The 17,753-nt window shown below is 42.0% G+C and overlaps 1 protein-coding gene across 1 annotated transcript in view; it reads right to left on the bottom strand.

The window, feature by feature from the left end:
- Nucleotides 1-345: 345 nt before the first annotated feature.
- Nucleotides 346-17,753, bottom strand: part of LOC128752925 (matrix metalloproteinase-17-like) — a 56,339-nt gene continuing 38,931 nt past the window's right edge. The window contains exons 5-10 of the mRNA XM_053854729.1: nt 12,636-12,812; nt 11,724-11,826; nt 9,508-9,590; nt 8,860-9,012; nt 7,413-7,670; nt 346-3,940 (exon numbers count right to left, since the gene is read on the bottom strand). Of these exons, the coding sequence (XP_053710704.1) occupies nt 3,615-3,940; nt 7,413-7,670; nt 8,860-9,012; nt 9,508-9,590; nt 11,724-11,826; nt 12,636-12,812 (1,100 nt within the window). The 3' untranslated portion in view covers nt 346-3,614. The remainder of the gene's footprint in view (nt 3,941-7,412; nt 7,671-8,859; nt 9,013-9,507; nt 9,591-11,723; nt 11,827-12,635; nt 12,813-17,753) is intronic.

The raw sequence follows: 17,753 nt of genomic DNA, 5'->3' as shown, positions 1-17,753 counted from the left end.
AGGAGCAGGTCCCCTCAGAGTGAACAGACACATATAGTTAGATGGATAGTTGCGATAGTTTCAGATATTTATTTTGTTCACGTTTAACATGTTAATAATAGAGTGCACTGGCGCAGCAGAGTGCATCTACTCTAACATGTTTCTTGTGCCGCTGTTGGCAAACTGTGGTCGTCTGGTGGGAGCCTTTCTGATACAAAGCTGAGATGTGCAGACGAGAGTACAACAGCGTACTATATATATATATGTGTGTGTGTGTGTGTGTATATGTATGTATGTATATATATGTATGGGGATGTACTTGACATCATACTTGACCAGCTGAAATAGTTTGAAAACTCACAAGATTTTATTTTTCTACAAAAAATATATTACATTATAAAACAGTTCAAAATATACACATTCCAACTTTAGACTCAACTGCGGAATCTTACGCCTGAAATATATCAGTCTTTATGCAAATGTATCTTTACAGCAAGAATATATCCGAGCGCCAAAAAGGCTGTTAGAACCCACCGACACGATCTGTGTGTTACGGCGAATAAACGTACATAATTGGACCTGTGAGAGAAGTGAAATCAGGGAATGTTTCTGGACCAGGCGTAAAAGTGAAGAAGTGTTGAGGAATCCATATCCGAGCAGCAGTTTGTCACTTTAGATGAGAGTAGTGGGATTTGTCTGCGGAAAGTGCCACAGACAGTCCATCCATCTGATCTCCTGTCCTTCTTTGAAGCTCCCTCATTATGGGTTTGCAGACTGATTGCGAGAGATGAGGCCAGTTCAGATCTTAGGCGTCGATTCAGCTCACCAACGTACCGATCCTTAGTGGCAGCAATCTGTTTTGCAGATCGTTGTAATGATATTCTCTTTGATTCAAGTATGGAGAACATTCGATACACATATTTTTAAAGAATATACAGAAGAGCAAGAAAAACGGTTGCTGTGTTTTTGCAAGAGTGCAGGGAGTCATGCCTGAGTTCTCTCTTACTGCCTTTCCACCTGAAATGCAAAAAAACCAAAAACCCAACCCTATCAAGTATGGATGAGGATGATGACTTCCGTAAAGGGGAAATAACAGGTGCTGCAGAGCCGAACTGGTCTGACCCTTCCATCTACCCAACAATTCAAAATGGTCAGGAAAATAATGACTTGACAAAAGCTGCTCCTGCCGCACATTCTCACTTGCAAGGAGTGAAATAGCAAACATCTGCAAGTGCACCTTTGTGTCCGAGAGTGACACAGAAGTCAGCCATTCACGCTGCATGTCGACGCATTAGGTGCTCAGCCGAGGCACATGTTCTGCCACCTGTGGCATGTCCCGACGCTGAGGGTGGAGGATCACGCAAAAACAACCAACCACGGGACGGTGCTCCTTTCACTCTGTGATGACATTCATGTCACTTGGTATAGACAGCACCGCCACCCCCACTCGCAACTCACTGAAATCATTATTAGTCAGTGGTATCTGAACACACTGGCAAGTCAAACATCTTTCCTACTCTGTCTTGATGTGTTGCGTTGCTCACCTTATTTGTCTATCAGTACGAAACACAAGGAGTCCTCATCAGTCTCAACTAGCATCCTTATTATTATGACCTCTAGGCCGTCTGTTTATAGAGAAACAGGCAGTAACTGAAGACCTCGGTCATGCTGTGCAGATTCCTGCTCTCCATTGAACATTCGCTGGTGAAGTTGAAAACCCCACATCATCATCCAAACTATCATGATAAATGTTGTCATATCACTGATATGACAACATATTGTAATAATGATTACGATAAATACATTTTCATGCTATTCCATGTGTTGGACACAGTACTGTCTCTCGTGAAACTTATTAGTGGAGTTTGTCTCCAACATCATTTTTTGTTTATGTTTAAATATAATAGTTAACTAAGTGTAGGGATGAGAAATTCCATGTTTCACGTCTCTGATAGAACCATGTCGTATCTGACAGACTGCTCTGCCAGCTTTATTTAGGGGTGAAATTGAGACGTCTGTCTGCTGTATCTCACGTCTCTTAACAGTTGACTTGAGCTATGGACCAGTCTGGACACATTTCCTCGATGCTATTGACGAAATATTAGAAATAATATGAATAAATGATCATTTAGTCATATTCTATTCTAAAAACCATTGTACAAACTGTCAGTCCTTTGTCTTGTGTGATGAAAAACCTTTTCACAATTCTCTCTCTTAAGATGGTTGTTTTTCATTGCCTTATTGAAGATTTCACTAATACTTTAACCAAATGAGACATTGTTGATGGTCCCTAACTGATGCTGATGGTTGTAGCATTAGTGCTGCCCTGTGAGAGTGAACCCTAACTGGGGACGCGGAACAGGATGCCGCCGCCAACACCGGAGCAGAGGTCCGTCCAATATCCAACCGTTTTCACCACAGTGTTTTGCCGAGGTGCCGCGCAGCTGGAGACATGTATGTGTTAATATCAACCAAGGCAGACGACCGCGTCATAGAACCTATGAGGACCTAGGAGGAATTTATCGTAAGATGCAGAATTATCATCTCGGAAATGTTTTTTGGCGGTATATTGTGTACGACGAACGAACTCCTGTACGATCGTCTGTACGAACATCCCTACCATCAACACACGTGTTTTGTCTTTGTATCATGGTGTCAGCTCACACTGTGACAGTTAACTACTCGTGTTCCATCAACATCTGGTGGAGCGTCGTGCTGCTTTCATAGTTTACACAGCAAAATCTCACCTGCTCAGAGCATCCAGGACCAATCAAATCTCTCGATCATATCTCTCTAGATCAGACTCTCTAGATCTAGATGGACTCAAATCCGGGGCCAAAGCCAGGTTTGTTTGTGTTCACATCATGGACCGGCTTGGTTCCGAAGAAAGTGTGAAGACTAAGTACAGACGAAAGCAGCCCATCGTCTAGACGCGCACATCCTAACCCCAACCCCACAGTTTGAGTCCACTGAAACACCTCTGCGTCAACATGCGGCGCAGAAGGCTAACATTGGCGTCAACACTGAACGCTAAAATCCACTTAGATAAATAAAAACTTGTGACTATAAATGTTAGTTTTGGTGACATCATGTTAGGCTGGTGACATTACAAAGCTGTGAATTGACCATTTTGTGTTCCATTCTTTGCGTCAACCTCACTCAAACTAAAATGACATTGTCTTACAGTAATATCTGTCCCTAAAACTGTTGTCAAGCCCTGGTGTTAATATTCCTTTAATGTTGTGCCATGTGGTCAAATCATGTTGTTTTGATGTGAATTCTAGTTATTGTTTTATCCCTTCTGAGGCCATAAATATATTTCACAAACCTCTTCTTTGTCAATTTAAAGATGCTTACTGACACATAATCTCATTGCCTTGCACTGTGAGAGGTGCATCTCATGGTTCGGGTCAGCTGCCTTGACGTGGCACACAACTCATATGCTGGTTTAGCTGCATTGGAGTGTGTTCAATCACTGCGCTCTGCCAGGCAACAAATGCATTCAAGAAAAAAACAACGACAAAGCACTGTCAGGTGCTGCCAATAACGTTCGCAAGTAAACAGCAGCTAAACTAGAAACACAATATTGCGATAATGAAGATGACAGGTTGTGTCCTCTCGCTCATGCTTTGGCATCATAGCAATTCAGATTTCAGGGAGAGGGAAATGGTCCAGATCGGTGGCAACAGCCAGAGAGGGGACGGCGACAGCCGGTAGCCTAAATGTGAGGCAGAGTCCGAGGTGCAGGAGCAGACCTCGAATCCGTTCTCTGCATGGTCGGGGTGCTGTTGCACCCTCACTCTTGTCCCTGTGGTTTTGGATCCAGTGTCCGGGGAGTCGGACTGAATCTCGGTGCACAGGAGCCAGTCTTTGGCGATGAGGCGGGGGAAGCCTGCCTCAGCCTCCATGTCGCTACTCGGCACCCGCCAGTACTCCTTCCCCTTGAAGAAGTATGTGGAGCCTGTGGGAGAGGAGAATAAAATCCCTTTACTTTTAGAAAGTACAGTATTTTCTCATTTCAAGAATAGGTCAAGAACACTAAGTTTGATGAACCGTAATTTCACAAATCACTGATCCAGGGTTCAGACAATTCATTTCAGGGTGTCATCACTGGAGTCGCTTTAGTGCTGTACATTCATGTCACACACGCTGCAATTACAGATTAAAAATACTCAGCTCTTCATATTTATCAAGAAAAATATAGACTTCATACACTGCAGCGTTTTATTTTCTTATTCCAAAAGTGTAAAGTTGCTCTCTGAACATCACTAGAATCAGTTATAGTCCCACCAAAACACAGTATTGATTCAGATGTATAACCTTTAGAAGCCCCTGCTTTGCCATGGCAACACAACCCAGTTTACAGCTCAGTTTCAGACAGTCTGAGGCACATGACTGTTCTAGCAAGAGGCTTTCGCCATCACTGACATGAGATGCTGTTATGTACTGTAGCCTCACATCACTTAGAAACCAAGTGCCACTTAGTGAGAGCTGAAAATGAGGGCACTGCTTCAAGACGCTTCATCGACTCATCACTACTGCAAGACTTGAATATTTAGATATTCGGAAGAAAAAAATCTTTTTTTTTCAGTTAGCAACCAATAAGTATTACTCCGTTCTCCTACTACAAAGGCCAATAAATAAACTCATTGATCCAAGGATTGCCTTGGATGCATTCTGACGCACGCTTGGAGCATCGATCAGCATGACTGGACAACAAGCTCACAGTGCTGAACACACCGTCCTCCTCGCTATGTGAACAGAAATGTTCCTGCAGCTCTCAAAGAGTGTGAATGTTTCATAAGTTAAACCACTCCTGGAGAAGATTTATGGGTGAGACACACTGATTTATGAGGCCATAAAAGATCTTATCTGTATTTTTTTTCTATTACAATACATGTTTTTCTTGGCACTCAATATATTGCAGTAAAACGTATTGCAGTGTTGGTACAAAAGCAAAGGGTGGATAAAGAAAACTCATTTTTCTTTGCATCAGCTGAAGCAGAGGGGCTATCAGAATCACATTTGATGGGTGGATGGTGATTCTCATATATTGAAAGCGACTCCATCATCTGCAGGGAGGAGAACAGCGGCTCTCCACGTACGAAGGAGCCAGTCGAGGGAGTTCAGGAGCCCTTTCCTCTTTAGAACCACCTTTAGAACCTGGACGTCTGCATGCTAATGAACGAATGAATGAGAGCTATTCTCATTCTAGCATTTTTTTTTCTTCAGTTATGACTCAATTTCAGCGCATTTAAATGACATTTGTCCGGTGACTTTCTCCTCCTTAGACATCCCCAGGTGTGGGCAAATCTCTAGCACGGCATCTTCCATCCCTTCCTGCGCCTTCACATCGATATCCCTCCCTGCTGTTACGGTCTATTTCCATAATGAGGCGTCCCCAGACCTCTTCTCCTTCTGTCTTCAAGATCTCCTTTCCCCTGAGCTGCAGGATCACACTCGCACTCTTTGATGTGGCTCTACGTCCCAGGCCGTTTGCGTGTCTTTGTGTGTAGCAAATAGCTTCCAGAGGAGGTTAAGCAGAGATGTGGCTGACCTCACACACACACTTACGCCACCATCGAGAGCTTTAAGAGGAAACCGAAAGTGTCAACGCACGGCAGACAGCGATACGTGTAACAGCAGAACAGCTCGCTCGAGTGCTGCTCTTTTGAGAAGGATTAATGACATCTGGCTTTCATTGAGATTTTCCCTAAAATGTCAGACCGCTGGCATTTAAAGAGACTTTTACAGATCACACTTCAAGAAGTATTTACAACATCCTGGAGAAGTGTTTCTTTGGCTGGACTAACAGATGCTGACCTCGGGATTTTCCTTGTTGTTAGATGCACAGTCGAGCTTGCTCACTAATGTGTGACAGCATTGTTGGAAAGCAGAAAACATACAAATGTAGGAAATGGATTAACAGACTCATCACAGATTTTAGTATTTTGATTTTTGGTCATGATTGTGTTACGGAAATGGAAGCTGTTCTTAGCACTTGTTTAAGACCTAAGTCTGAGACTTCAAAATAAATTCATGATAGAAATGAGTTTTTAAAATTAAGTTTGAACTATGCATTTATTTTTAATAAGAATGTAAAATTGTTTGCACATTTCTTCTCTGAAATAAACTGCATAAAATAATGTTGATCTTATAGTTTAACGCTAATTTAACTGGCATGTTTATTTATTTAATATAATCATTTTTAAAGGTTTTGCTCCTCTCGCAAGAAACATTGACAGCAGTGTCGCTACAGAATTGGTTTGTCAGCCGCTCACAATGTTCCGCGCACCGTCCACGCTTACTAATGGAAATCTTTCAGCGATTGTTCACTGGGAACATTGTGTATGAAGAGCACGATCTCAATCTTTGAAAAAGAACGTGAGAAAAATGTATTACGTTGAGTTTTCTCAGATGAAACTTAGCACATGTATCCCTCATGTCCTGCCACTTAATACATCCTCTCCTTGACAGTTGGAGCCTCATTTTCATCACGACAGTAAGTCAACTCTAACAGTGTGTCAGACTGTCCAGAAGCAAACTACGTCCCAAGCCTTGCCTTGTCTGACTTGCATGCTGGTGTTAGACTCATCAAACTGTGTCAGAAATTCCACAACACTGGGAGAATGTGTGACAGTGTGCGACTTCACTCTGCTCTAAGACATGCATAGACACAGAATAGAAATGTTTGTTGGACAAGACGTTCGTCATTTTAGCGCCGATTCTTATAGGTGCGAACGCAAAAGACCTCCCAGCGCTGCTCACTTGGAGCACTGCGTTGTCATGAACGCATGGAAAGCTTGGGCTATAAATCTGAGTCCAGATGCACACGATCCTCCGTGGAGACCTTCCTGACCTTTCTAGGGCTATTTTTATTCAGCTCTTGGCATGTCGTCCGGATCCATGCTATGATTGGATGCCGATTACGTCCCATATCTTGGTCAGATCAATTCAATGTGAAGACTCATTGCACTGCAAGCTGCAAACGGGACGGTGAGAGTCGTGTGATATCGGAACATGTGAGCCTCTCAGGAGAACTGCTTTCATCGGAGACAAATTTGTGCAACAGACGTTATTTGGACTGGGATTGAAAAAACATGGATGGATCCATTCAAATCGATTTCCTGGGCATGGCCTGAAATCATTTAATGTCTATTCTACCATGTGTAGAATGGCCTTTAGTTTGAACCAGAACGTAAACATTAGTATTTTGAATAATGCGCTGAGTTAGAGGGTCCTTCTACTTCTACTTAATTCTGAGAGTTCCTTTGTAGTACTGCAAAAATAAAGCAAAATAACTGAATGAAATATTGAATCAAAATTGAACTGAATTGTGAACGGAATCCTTGATACCTTGAGTCGATTTGGGAAATCTGAATCAATACTCCACGGGCTATACATGTGAAATGCCACGTCAATACCGTACTCACCATCGGACCACCTCATGGCGTCGTCAACGTGTGGCGGCAGCCCTTTCCAAAGAGCGCTGTCCTTCGGGTAACCCAAGTCCATGCGCCTGAGGTGGTCGTCGTATCGCCAGTAGCGACCCTCCTTGAAGAAGTAGGTCTTGTCGTTGTGAAGCCAAACAAATGCAGCGTCGACACTTTCCAGCGGTAATCCAAAGTCGCTGAGGGGACGAGGGTAGCCCTCCTCCATGATGTTGTCTTTGAAGATCCAATATTTTTGACCTGAACATCATAAAATGCGACCTTTCGTCAGATAAATACCTTGTCACAGCTTCCACTGAGCAGTAACTTCCAGAATCACACTCAAAATAAAAGTGGATTAACAGGCTGAGCCAACTTCTGTTAATGGTCTGGAGACATCTTTAGTTAAGGCTCAGTGGATGGTCTCCAGGGAGGGCTCTTCCCTGACTGGCATCAGAGAGCTCCTCGGGCAGCCTGATGGCACCTCTGCCACACAGAGTGCTCTCCACGGGGTGTCAAGAGCCTCGTGGCTGTCAAGTGATCCCAGATTGTGAACTGGCTCTAATCCGTCAAGAGCGCGCCGGCCCCTCTCACGTTCCAGTTATCTGGCAAATGCTCACACGCTCCTCACAGAGCCAGCATCAGCAGACACTTAGAGTTTATACTCACTTAATCTGCGTTATTTGACATCATATCATGCTGCATCATAACAAGTGAGCTTGGTGCCCAGCGCTACAAACAGACTCATGGATCAGTTGAATAAACACTCTTTTAGGCAGGGGCACATTTTCCACTCTCCGCCGTCATCAGTCAGATTCAGAGCACGGCGATATCTGGTGGTCAGGAGGGGGAACTGCAGCCAAATACCCCCCGAGTTCATGTTTTGACTCCCTGTCTTCTGGTGGCAGTGCTGTGGTTGAATAGGTAAACTCATTTGGATCTGCATCTGTACACATAAGTTTTACCATCAGGATGGAAATGCTCCAGTGATAAGTGCATCTTTCACTGCATAAAGTTTTTTTTTTTTTTTTTAAAGCAATGTCATCTTCTTCATTGTGGATGTTTTCATTATGACATCACATTTCATAATGTGGTGCAGGCTTGTTGGGGGAGTGAAAAATGTTCCCTGCGAAAGAGAGTTCATACGCAATTAATCTGTGCTATTTGGATCGATTCATTATCTTTGTCAGGAATGAATGAATCAAAAGTAATATTTTACAGTCTCAGCTCAAATGTTTCCCGTTCATTTTTGGAAAATGTTGACAAACATGCACTTCATATGTAAGATGAATAACAACTTGACCTGAAAACCTTGTCAAAGCCACTCAGACAGCAAGTCAGTTTAAGCTTAAAACATGTTATTTTTCCACCATTTGTTTTGGATACAGCTCCTCTTTCAGACTATCAGTGTTTCACCAAACGACTGAATCCTTCTGAAGACAAACAATACCTTTGAAGAAAACAATCTTGTGGTCTCCAGGCCTCTCATAGACAGCGTCTACACTGTCCAAACTGGGTGGCAGGCCTCTCCAGAAACGATGAATCTGTGCCGGACGCAGAGACACCAAGTGCTTCTCTCGAGTAAGACGCCAGAAGTACTTCCCTGAGAAGTGGAGAAAAAGAGCCAAATCCTCATGGTGGTGGTCAACAATATTTCAAAACATAGTATTTAGAGAAATGTCAGTCTCAGTGTGGTCAAACTTTCGTCAGGCGCTTCCAATGATGGTCCCATCAGTCTTGTTTTAAGTTGCACTTTAGCATATATACAGTATGTTCAATCCATGGAAATCCGAATATTTAACAGTCCGCAAAAAGTGTGAGCACTTTTGCTTCCGGTCGTCTCTTAGTCTGTTTCTTGTTTCTACCAACAGTGGGAAGCTTCGGGTCAATCCACAAGAGGGGCAGCGTGAAAGCTTTGAGGATGGCGAGACTCTCAGCGTGACTCAGCCGCCTTGGTTGAATGCAAAATTTTTAGAGATTTTTTTCCCCTCTACCCTTGATATCCCCTTTCTGCTTCCAACTTTAGCTCATTTATTACATTAGTTTGGTTCTTTCCCTCTCACACGGTGCCGCAGCTTTGTTGCTATCCCTTAAGTACCTTTGAAAAAGAAAGCCTCCCCTCGTATCTGGGCCACTGCATCAAAGTTGGCGTCGCATCTGTCTGGGGTGTCCCGCTCCAGCCTGGCGGGGAAGAGAGTAAAGAGAGAAAAGATTGTTTAATGGCAAACAGAAAAATGACTAATGGGAAAGGTGTAAAATAAATTGTTGACGCAGGCATATAATAATGTGTTCCAAACATTTCCCTAACTTAAAAGCAGCCTCTAATTGTAAAGTTGGAGCACATTTTCATAGGTTTTTTCACATTCTCCGACCTCCTCTCCACTGAAGGAAACACAATGCCACTTCACTGGCAACAGCACCAACCGCTGGATGGGCTGGTGACCAGAGGTTGTCCCTCCACCTCATGTACAAAGTACAAGCGCCCCCACCACTCACACAAGGGCATTAGTGTTAGAAAATGAATAGCTCATTTTAAAAATGAGTGTACAGGAGGGGTAAATACATTCTTTTAAAATACCAGTAAGTGCATAGCTTAAATATTTGTATTCATCAAAAAACGTAACATGCAGTTTAAAGAAACATATAATGTCAATAAAGTAATCCTTAATATGACAAATCAGAAATATATGAACAAAAGTAAAGCTTTATGGGAAAAAAAACAATAAAAACACACCACTGTCATTACAAAATATATAATATTAAAATTAAAAAGATCTGAAACAAGAATTGTGAGAAAAACATTTCAATTCACGGGATGAGACAGGATATCTTTTCTCATGAATTTAAGTTCAACACAACAATAATTTTTACATATGAATTTATTGTCTTTCTTATTTTCTATTCACTTACTTAAATACATTATATGTCCCATCTTTATTCATTTTCATGTATTGCTCATTCATTCATTATGTTACGTTACCGGCACCATGAGTGAGAGGGATTATTTGAATATATTTGAACCTTGAATCCAGTAAATTATAAAACGATTCAATATTATTATTAAAAAAGCCTCAATAGTAAAGTTACTTCATCTCTGTGTTGATGTAACTAACATAAAAAGAACATGAAGATTCAGTGAAGTATAAACAAATATGATACTACAAGCTGAAAGATGAATTAAAGTAATATGCAAAACATCATGTCACTCGAAATTTTCCATGCATTCATACATGTCAAACACCCAGATGAGGGGAAGAAGAAGAAGATGTGTAATGGAATTGAACCAGGAGACTTTGCTGCCCAGTTCACCAGCTAAATCTCCTGTACACCACTGAACCACAGCAGAAATGACCGACGCACCACGTGCCAGCAGACAGGCTCTGGTGAGACGTTTTGGTGGAGAGTCTGTGGGAAGCTAGTCATGATGAGATGAAACACATTTCACACAGGTGCACTGACGCTGAGAAACCATGAGTCTGTCTTCATGTTGACATATTTATCCTGGGCGGTCGGTGGTTTGGGTTGGAGATAAACAACCAGACAAAATGAAGTCTAATTGTCCTTGATAATGTGAAAAAGAAAAAGCATGAGAGCTGCTGAACTGGCTTCAGGGAATGACTTAATAAGACAGGCTGGCTTCCAAGCGCCGCTGTCTTGGCTGCGCTGCTGCTGGGACTCTGAGTCTTCTTATCATCACGTCAGTTCTCTGCCCCAAACACTCATTTTCCTGTTGAGGAGCAGTATTCCTGCATGGACTCATTATATTATTTTTATATGTATAAGAATGGAGAACAATATAAAATGATAATAATAATAATTCAGGGCCTGGTCACCCAATGTAGATGCTATCATTGCGCAAATCAATCTTTTGTGATCCAAGTTCACCATGAGCATTTTTTCGATTTTCAGGACGCCATCATTTAAAACATATTAAAACATTGTCCTCTTTAGTCATGTTTTTTCTTTTATTGAGCTCAAACTCAATTTGCCCTTGAGCAAAGATGATGTCATGATGATGTCACAAGCTGGATGAAAAACAAAATCAAGAACAAAGTAACTCACTAAGAAATAACTAACCTAGAAGAAATGAATGAAATCCGTAGTCGACACTTTTGTTTATGGACGTCAACACCAGGTGTCAGCTGCCCTATAGCAGTCTCGATATCAAGATATTCAGCATGAGATATCGAGATGAGAAATTTTGGTTCAACCCTAACACAGGACATAAAAGCCTGAAACAGTTCTGTTGAATAATACATCGCAGAGCGCACACAAAACCAGCTGTTTTCACAGAGCGCCAAATCTTCAACTTACAGTGTTGTAGACTTGTTTTCAGGCAGGTCCAGCAGGACTGGAGGGTCTGACGTCTGAGTTGGGCTGTTTGGCTGGTTGGTGTGTGACACTGAGTCACGGACCCCTGGTGAGGCAAGGTACACAAGAACTTGACGATAGGAAGGTTCATGATGCAGCTAGTTTGAAATTCTAATTCAGGTCTTTGCCTCCAGTGATGGAGCTGTTCTTGTGCACAGGTGCGACACAATGGGACATGAGTTGGACTGGGAAATCAGCGTGACAAGGGAGGTCATGATTCAGCTCTGCCACACTGAAATGATGCGCCAGGTGCTGAGTCGCCCACAGAAGGCAAAGCTCTTTATGTCTTCCGATCATAAAGTACCAGACCACCTCACCATGACAAAAAGGTTCAGCTGGTTCACCGGACAAAACCTCTTGACCCCTCAGTAGCGGACGACTACAACTCTGTTCCTCAAGCAACACTGTGCTCCAGTGATATCACTGGCAAACAAATGAATAAAAAAGTCATATTCAAAATAATTCCTGTGTGTGAATGACTGTTTGCTTGCCTTTGCTAGTTGCCTTTCACTTAGAGGTACGTGGAATCATTCTACAGGCTCCTGCAACAGACTTGTATCACCCAAACAGCACCGTCTAAGTCTAATACATGGAGTGGAAAACATGAAACAGAGTCTCCTGCCATGAAAATAAGCCACATATTTTCAATCCTGCACATTTCATCACGGTTTGCAGCTTCGCTTCACTCAGAAGACAATGTGGTGATAAAGATTTATGTGCAATAATAAATCTCAAATGCTCTGACAAAGGTAGTCACTCTATTTGTACATGTAAAAACAAATGGACCTCAACAGATTTCATGCGCAGAAGACTGAAGTGAAAACTCTTTAATGAGAATCGAGACGTTCTTCTTACCATAGAGCTGCCAGACTCGGACCTTGTCTTCATAGGGGAGATCGTATTTGAGAGGGTCTCCCACCGGACCTTGGTAGTATGGTCTCATGATGGACTCGATGGTGGAGGTGTGGACCAGGCCGATGGCGTGGCCAAATTCATGGACGGCAACGGCAAATAAGTCCATCCCGTGAGAATCTGGAGAGAAAAAAGATCATATGGTTGAATTTCAAAATGAAACAGTAACTTCATGAACATACACATTCACTTTTCATTGACTTTTCCTTTCAGCAGAGGAACACAAGCTAAAATACAGTCAGTCAAGCCACGCTGCAAACCAGAGGTTCTTAACCTTTTGGATGTCAAGGCCCACCCTTTCCAGAAGAAAAGGCCCTGTGGCCCATTCAAGTAATAGGACTAATTCATTACTCATAACTGTTCAATAACCATATTTAATATACTTATCGGTAAAAAAAATATATATGTATATATTTTTTTGATTCATGTAAAGTGTAAACAAAAGTATCGCCATAAAGTTTTCTAATTAATTAAAAAAAACTATTTCAGTCAACAGGTGCTTTCAACAACTGTTGGGAAGCAACACTACTTTCTTTATCGTTTTATCCAGCCCTATGGTTAAGGGTCACTGCTGTAGACGGCATCACACAGTTGACAGCAAAGACACTGCAGTCAAATACCCAAGAAGAGAAGAAAGTTCCTGTATTCTCACACATGGCTCTTTAGTCTATCAATAAAATGAGCACAGACAAAAAAAATCTAAAAGTGAAACTTGCATCTTGAAAAACAAACGCATCAGTAGACATGAATGACATGAGGCCTTGGGACTGTGACAACTTAATATTCTTCATGAGTTTTCAATCAAGCGCACCTGAACCCCTCTCACCTCCAAAATTAAATAAATAAATTAAATAATAAATGAGTGTGGAGTTTGCATATTCTCCCTGTGCCTGCATGGTTTTTCTCTGGTTACTCCAGTTTCCTCTCATAGCCCAAAGACTAAGCGCTGGTTAAATAAATAACAAAAATGTTGCAGCGAGCCTGAAAAGGCAGCTGTATAGGACAGTAGTGTGACCTGCCATGATGTACGGTCAAGAGACAGTTGACACAAAGACAAGAGGGAGCATTAGAAGTGGCAAAGTTGACCAGGAAGCAGAAGATTAGAAACCAGAAACGGAGTGGAGGGAGACACAGAAAAGAGATGGGACACATGTTGGATGAAGAGCGTTGGTAATGGGAGTTCCAGGTTACATACATTCATTGGTTGTCTTCCTCCTAATACCGTAGGTTGACAGCCGTGATGTGAAATGAAGGGGCTTCAAAAGATCATCTCTAACAACAGCTTGGTATGTCAAGCCATCTGTGTGTTCAAGAGAGTGCTGACCTTGGTGTGTTTCTGTTACCGTTTTATTGCTTATATACGTGTTCACGTTGAGATCTTTCCCCTCATTTTGGTTTGTGTGCTCTGGCCCGGCTCTGACTCCCTCAGATCTCCAGTCTGCCTGTCATTGCATGTGCACATCATGTTTAAATAAACTGTTAATTTTACTCCTGCGCTTCTGAGTCTCAGTGCACTCCAGGAATTACAAGCACTTGAGTTCCTCTCTACACAGTTCCTCACATGGAGAGCCAAAGCGCTGGGGACAAGTCTGACTTGTGTCGTAAAAGTGATGTATTATTAAAGTTATTAGCGATTATCAAACTGAATGACATGGGTCCTATAACAAATGCTACATGGAGACGACCCCTGCTTTTCTCGGTCCTTGTTTTTAATAGGTTATTTCAACTCAGCCCATCTCAGCAATAACACGAACTCCCAGTTACAGCCTGGCTCGTGTCTTCTGCAGCTGTAAAACGATAATCCCCACTTCCACAGCCCTGAATACCATTTTGCGCAGGCAGAAATGATGTCAATGACTTGCGGCGGCCTGAATTAATTCCATTTGAGCAGCTTCCTCACCTGTAGCCAATAAAACGACACATTTGGTTTGATCCATGGTGAATAATGGCAGCGAAATGAGCGGCCACAGACTGAGGAACGTAAATCCGTGTCCACAACTGAGTGATTCAACTCAAGTTCACGTGTCTGATTCCCCCTTCCCTCCCCTCTCATCTGCCTACGGTGCAAATGAAGAGGCATAACGGACAGCTCACTACCCTTTGAGGCTGGTGGGGAATGTGCGGCGGGGAGATAGTTATGCTAATCCTGTCTCAGTCACTTGGGTGCCAATCAAAGTGCAGGGAGAGGAGGGAAGAGGCTTCAGGCTATGAAAGAAAACCTCACTTCACAGGTGAAAGACTTTGCAAACGTTGACATACGTCGAAGGGAAACAATTTTGGAAATGTTTTTTTCGAATTTGGTTAACTAGTCCTCTGTGGGTTCAGCTGTGTCCTGAACACAACTCATCGGCACATGCAACAAAGGACAGGTGAACAAAAGGAAGGACTCGGAACAGAGACGGCACAAAACCTGGACCATGTCATCGTGTTCACAGACAGGTGGATCAGACCTCAGGCTTCTGGTGGATAAACCACAATCATTTTATCACGGCCGAAAAACAGAGGGCCATGTGAGGCTTTCTTTATGCTCTGGGACTTTTTCTATTGTAGCACTGACTTCCCCGACGCTAGCTAAGAAGCTTTTCATCGACCCATTTAATTGAACAATGGCCACAATAAGAAGGAAGTAAATCACATTTTTTTTCCATCCAACCAGAATTTATAACCTTGTTATAATGCTGTAAAACATTAAAAGCAAAAGAACATCACACAATTATTTGATTTCAGCAGCACTGTCACCGGAGGAGAACAGAGGTGTGACAACTATCAGAGGAACGTGTTCCGTCGCCTGGAGTCGACAAAAGGATCCAGTGCTGAGGTGAGAAGACAAAAACACCACAGAGACGTCAATTTTCCATTCTTTCAGAAGATGGATGAGGATGATCTCAGACGAGGTCTTGTGTTAAAGCGGAGGCGATGAAAGCTGGTAAGGCAGAGTTCCACCTCATGCACATGACTTTTGAAGTGTTGTTGCACTGGTGAAGAATTGGTCGGCCTGAGCACCTTCACTCAAACTCTCATTCAGGTAGTTAAAAATCAGTGATATACTATATAAAAATACTACATTTTCATTTCATCCATGTGGCTCTTGTGAGGTGACAGCAAAAGTTAAGTGCAACCTTTTCCACCGGGTCAAGCATGTGGCAGCACAATCACTCACTTCTTCACAAAATCCCGATTTAAATGTATTTTAGGCTCCAAAAGACTTACAGTAGCTTAAAGATTTATTAGTGGCGAGTTAATTACAATGAATTAATTACATTATTACGATTAAATAATTACAAAAAAATGAATGTAATGTGATTTAACAGTTTGCTCTCCAGACAACATGGAACCTTTGTAAGGGCAGGAGTTCCTGGTCCTCTGATCACAGTGATGCACAAGACACGTGGCAGCTAGGATGATAACAACAACAACAAACATGGAGGAATGTTTTTCACTACACAACGGCCAGGGTTTCCACTACTCTGAATGTACTTGAAATTCTTATAAAATTGAAATTCTTATACAAATATTTTCAAGACATTAAAAGAGCTTTAGTTTAAATAAGGTGATGTAAAAACTTGAATATAGCCACCATCCTGATTTATTGTGCCATTGTCAAACTGATGCAAAATAAATAATATTTTGTTGTTTAAATGCATGTATGCGGCAAATATTCTTATACCATAAAACTGCGATTAAATGAGATTAAGTAATCACAATTTATCTAATTAACTAGATTATTTTTTTAATCGAATCCCACCCCTAAGATTTACTCAACTGCTTTATTTATTTCAGACCTCAAATCAGATTAAGGTGTAAGAGTACAGTAAGAGAGACTACATTAATGTTATTACTGATCACAGCTCTGCCACTTGCCGATGGTGACAAAGAAGGTGAGTCTGAAACGATGTGTTTCAACAGCAAAATGTAAGATTCATGGAGTATTTTATCAAAACAGACTTCCTATTACACTCCACTGGAATTAGAATAACATGGGCGCTTTGAAACAAAACCTCAAAAGGTAGGACTGTTTGTGTAAACCATGTTTCCTGTGTATGTAAACACACTGCTTCAAACTGGGGCTGATTTAATCAGATTTACACATTGTGAGAAAATAAACTGGCTCTTGCTCCATTACTATTTCAAGCCTCTTGTGCTTCCAGCATATCCATGCTTCACTCCCTGACGATTATCCTACTGTGACACACAATCCTCTGTTTTTTTTTAAGCCATGAAAAGAAAGAAGGGTCAAGTCCAGGTAGTGAGCAGCACGAGCAGGTCCCTGTCCCTCTACACGTCACACAAACCAGCACTGATGAATGAAAATGAACCAGGACTAGTGAAATGCGCTGACTCCAGCAGCCCCAGATTGAAGGTCCCTGTGAGAAGAATGTGGTGGGAGAGTATTAACCAAGGCAATTACTCAAATTCTGATGTGTCTGATAAGGTTCATTTTTCTTAAGATGATTAGTGAGCTGGACAATGTGTGAAGCAACATTGACTTGTGCCCTTCAGGGATGGCCCGACGTGTTTGTCTTCTTCCTTCAGTTACTATTGAGGGATGAAGCACCTGCCCAGGAATGTTACCGACACGTGTTCTGGGACCCAGATTTTCTTTTCTCTTCATCATTATTATTATTATTTTAAGCAACAGAGTTACCCAAGTGTGTTTGCTTCCGACATGAGATACTCGCACTGAAGCACTGTAGTCATCTTTTATGGTTTTATCAAAGCAAAAGATCGACTGCAGTATTGAATAGCTTCACTATTTTTCCGCGAGAAACAAGCTGGGACCAGTGGAGTTCAGTGAGCGGCTGCAGGCTGTGACTGTTGCGATCCATACATCTGTGTAGGGAAAACTGAAAATATGCAACTTAATATAATCCTCGAACCAGCTCTTCTGATTTATCTTAATGAATTATTATTCTTTCTTCTATTCTCTTTGTGTCTTCCACAGTCATGTCCAAACTCACCTTCATCAAATTTAATGTGGCCCACCGCCTCAGTCCCACAATGGACTATCATGCACTGTCAACCAATAGTGACTTGTGATTTGATTTCTAATGTGTATTACTT

The sequence above is a fragment of the Synchiropus splendidus genome, chromosome 1, assembly GCF_027744825.2.
Source record: "Synchiropus splendidus isolate RoL2022-P1 chromosome 1, RoL_Sspl_1.0, whole genome shotgun sequence".
Taxonomy (NCBI): Eukaryota; Metazoa; Chordata; class Actinopteri; order Syngnathiformes; family Callionymidae; genus Synchiropus; species Synchiropus splendidus.
This window is presented reverse-complemented; position numbering and strand designations above follow the sequence as displayed.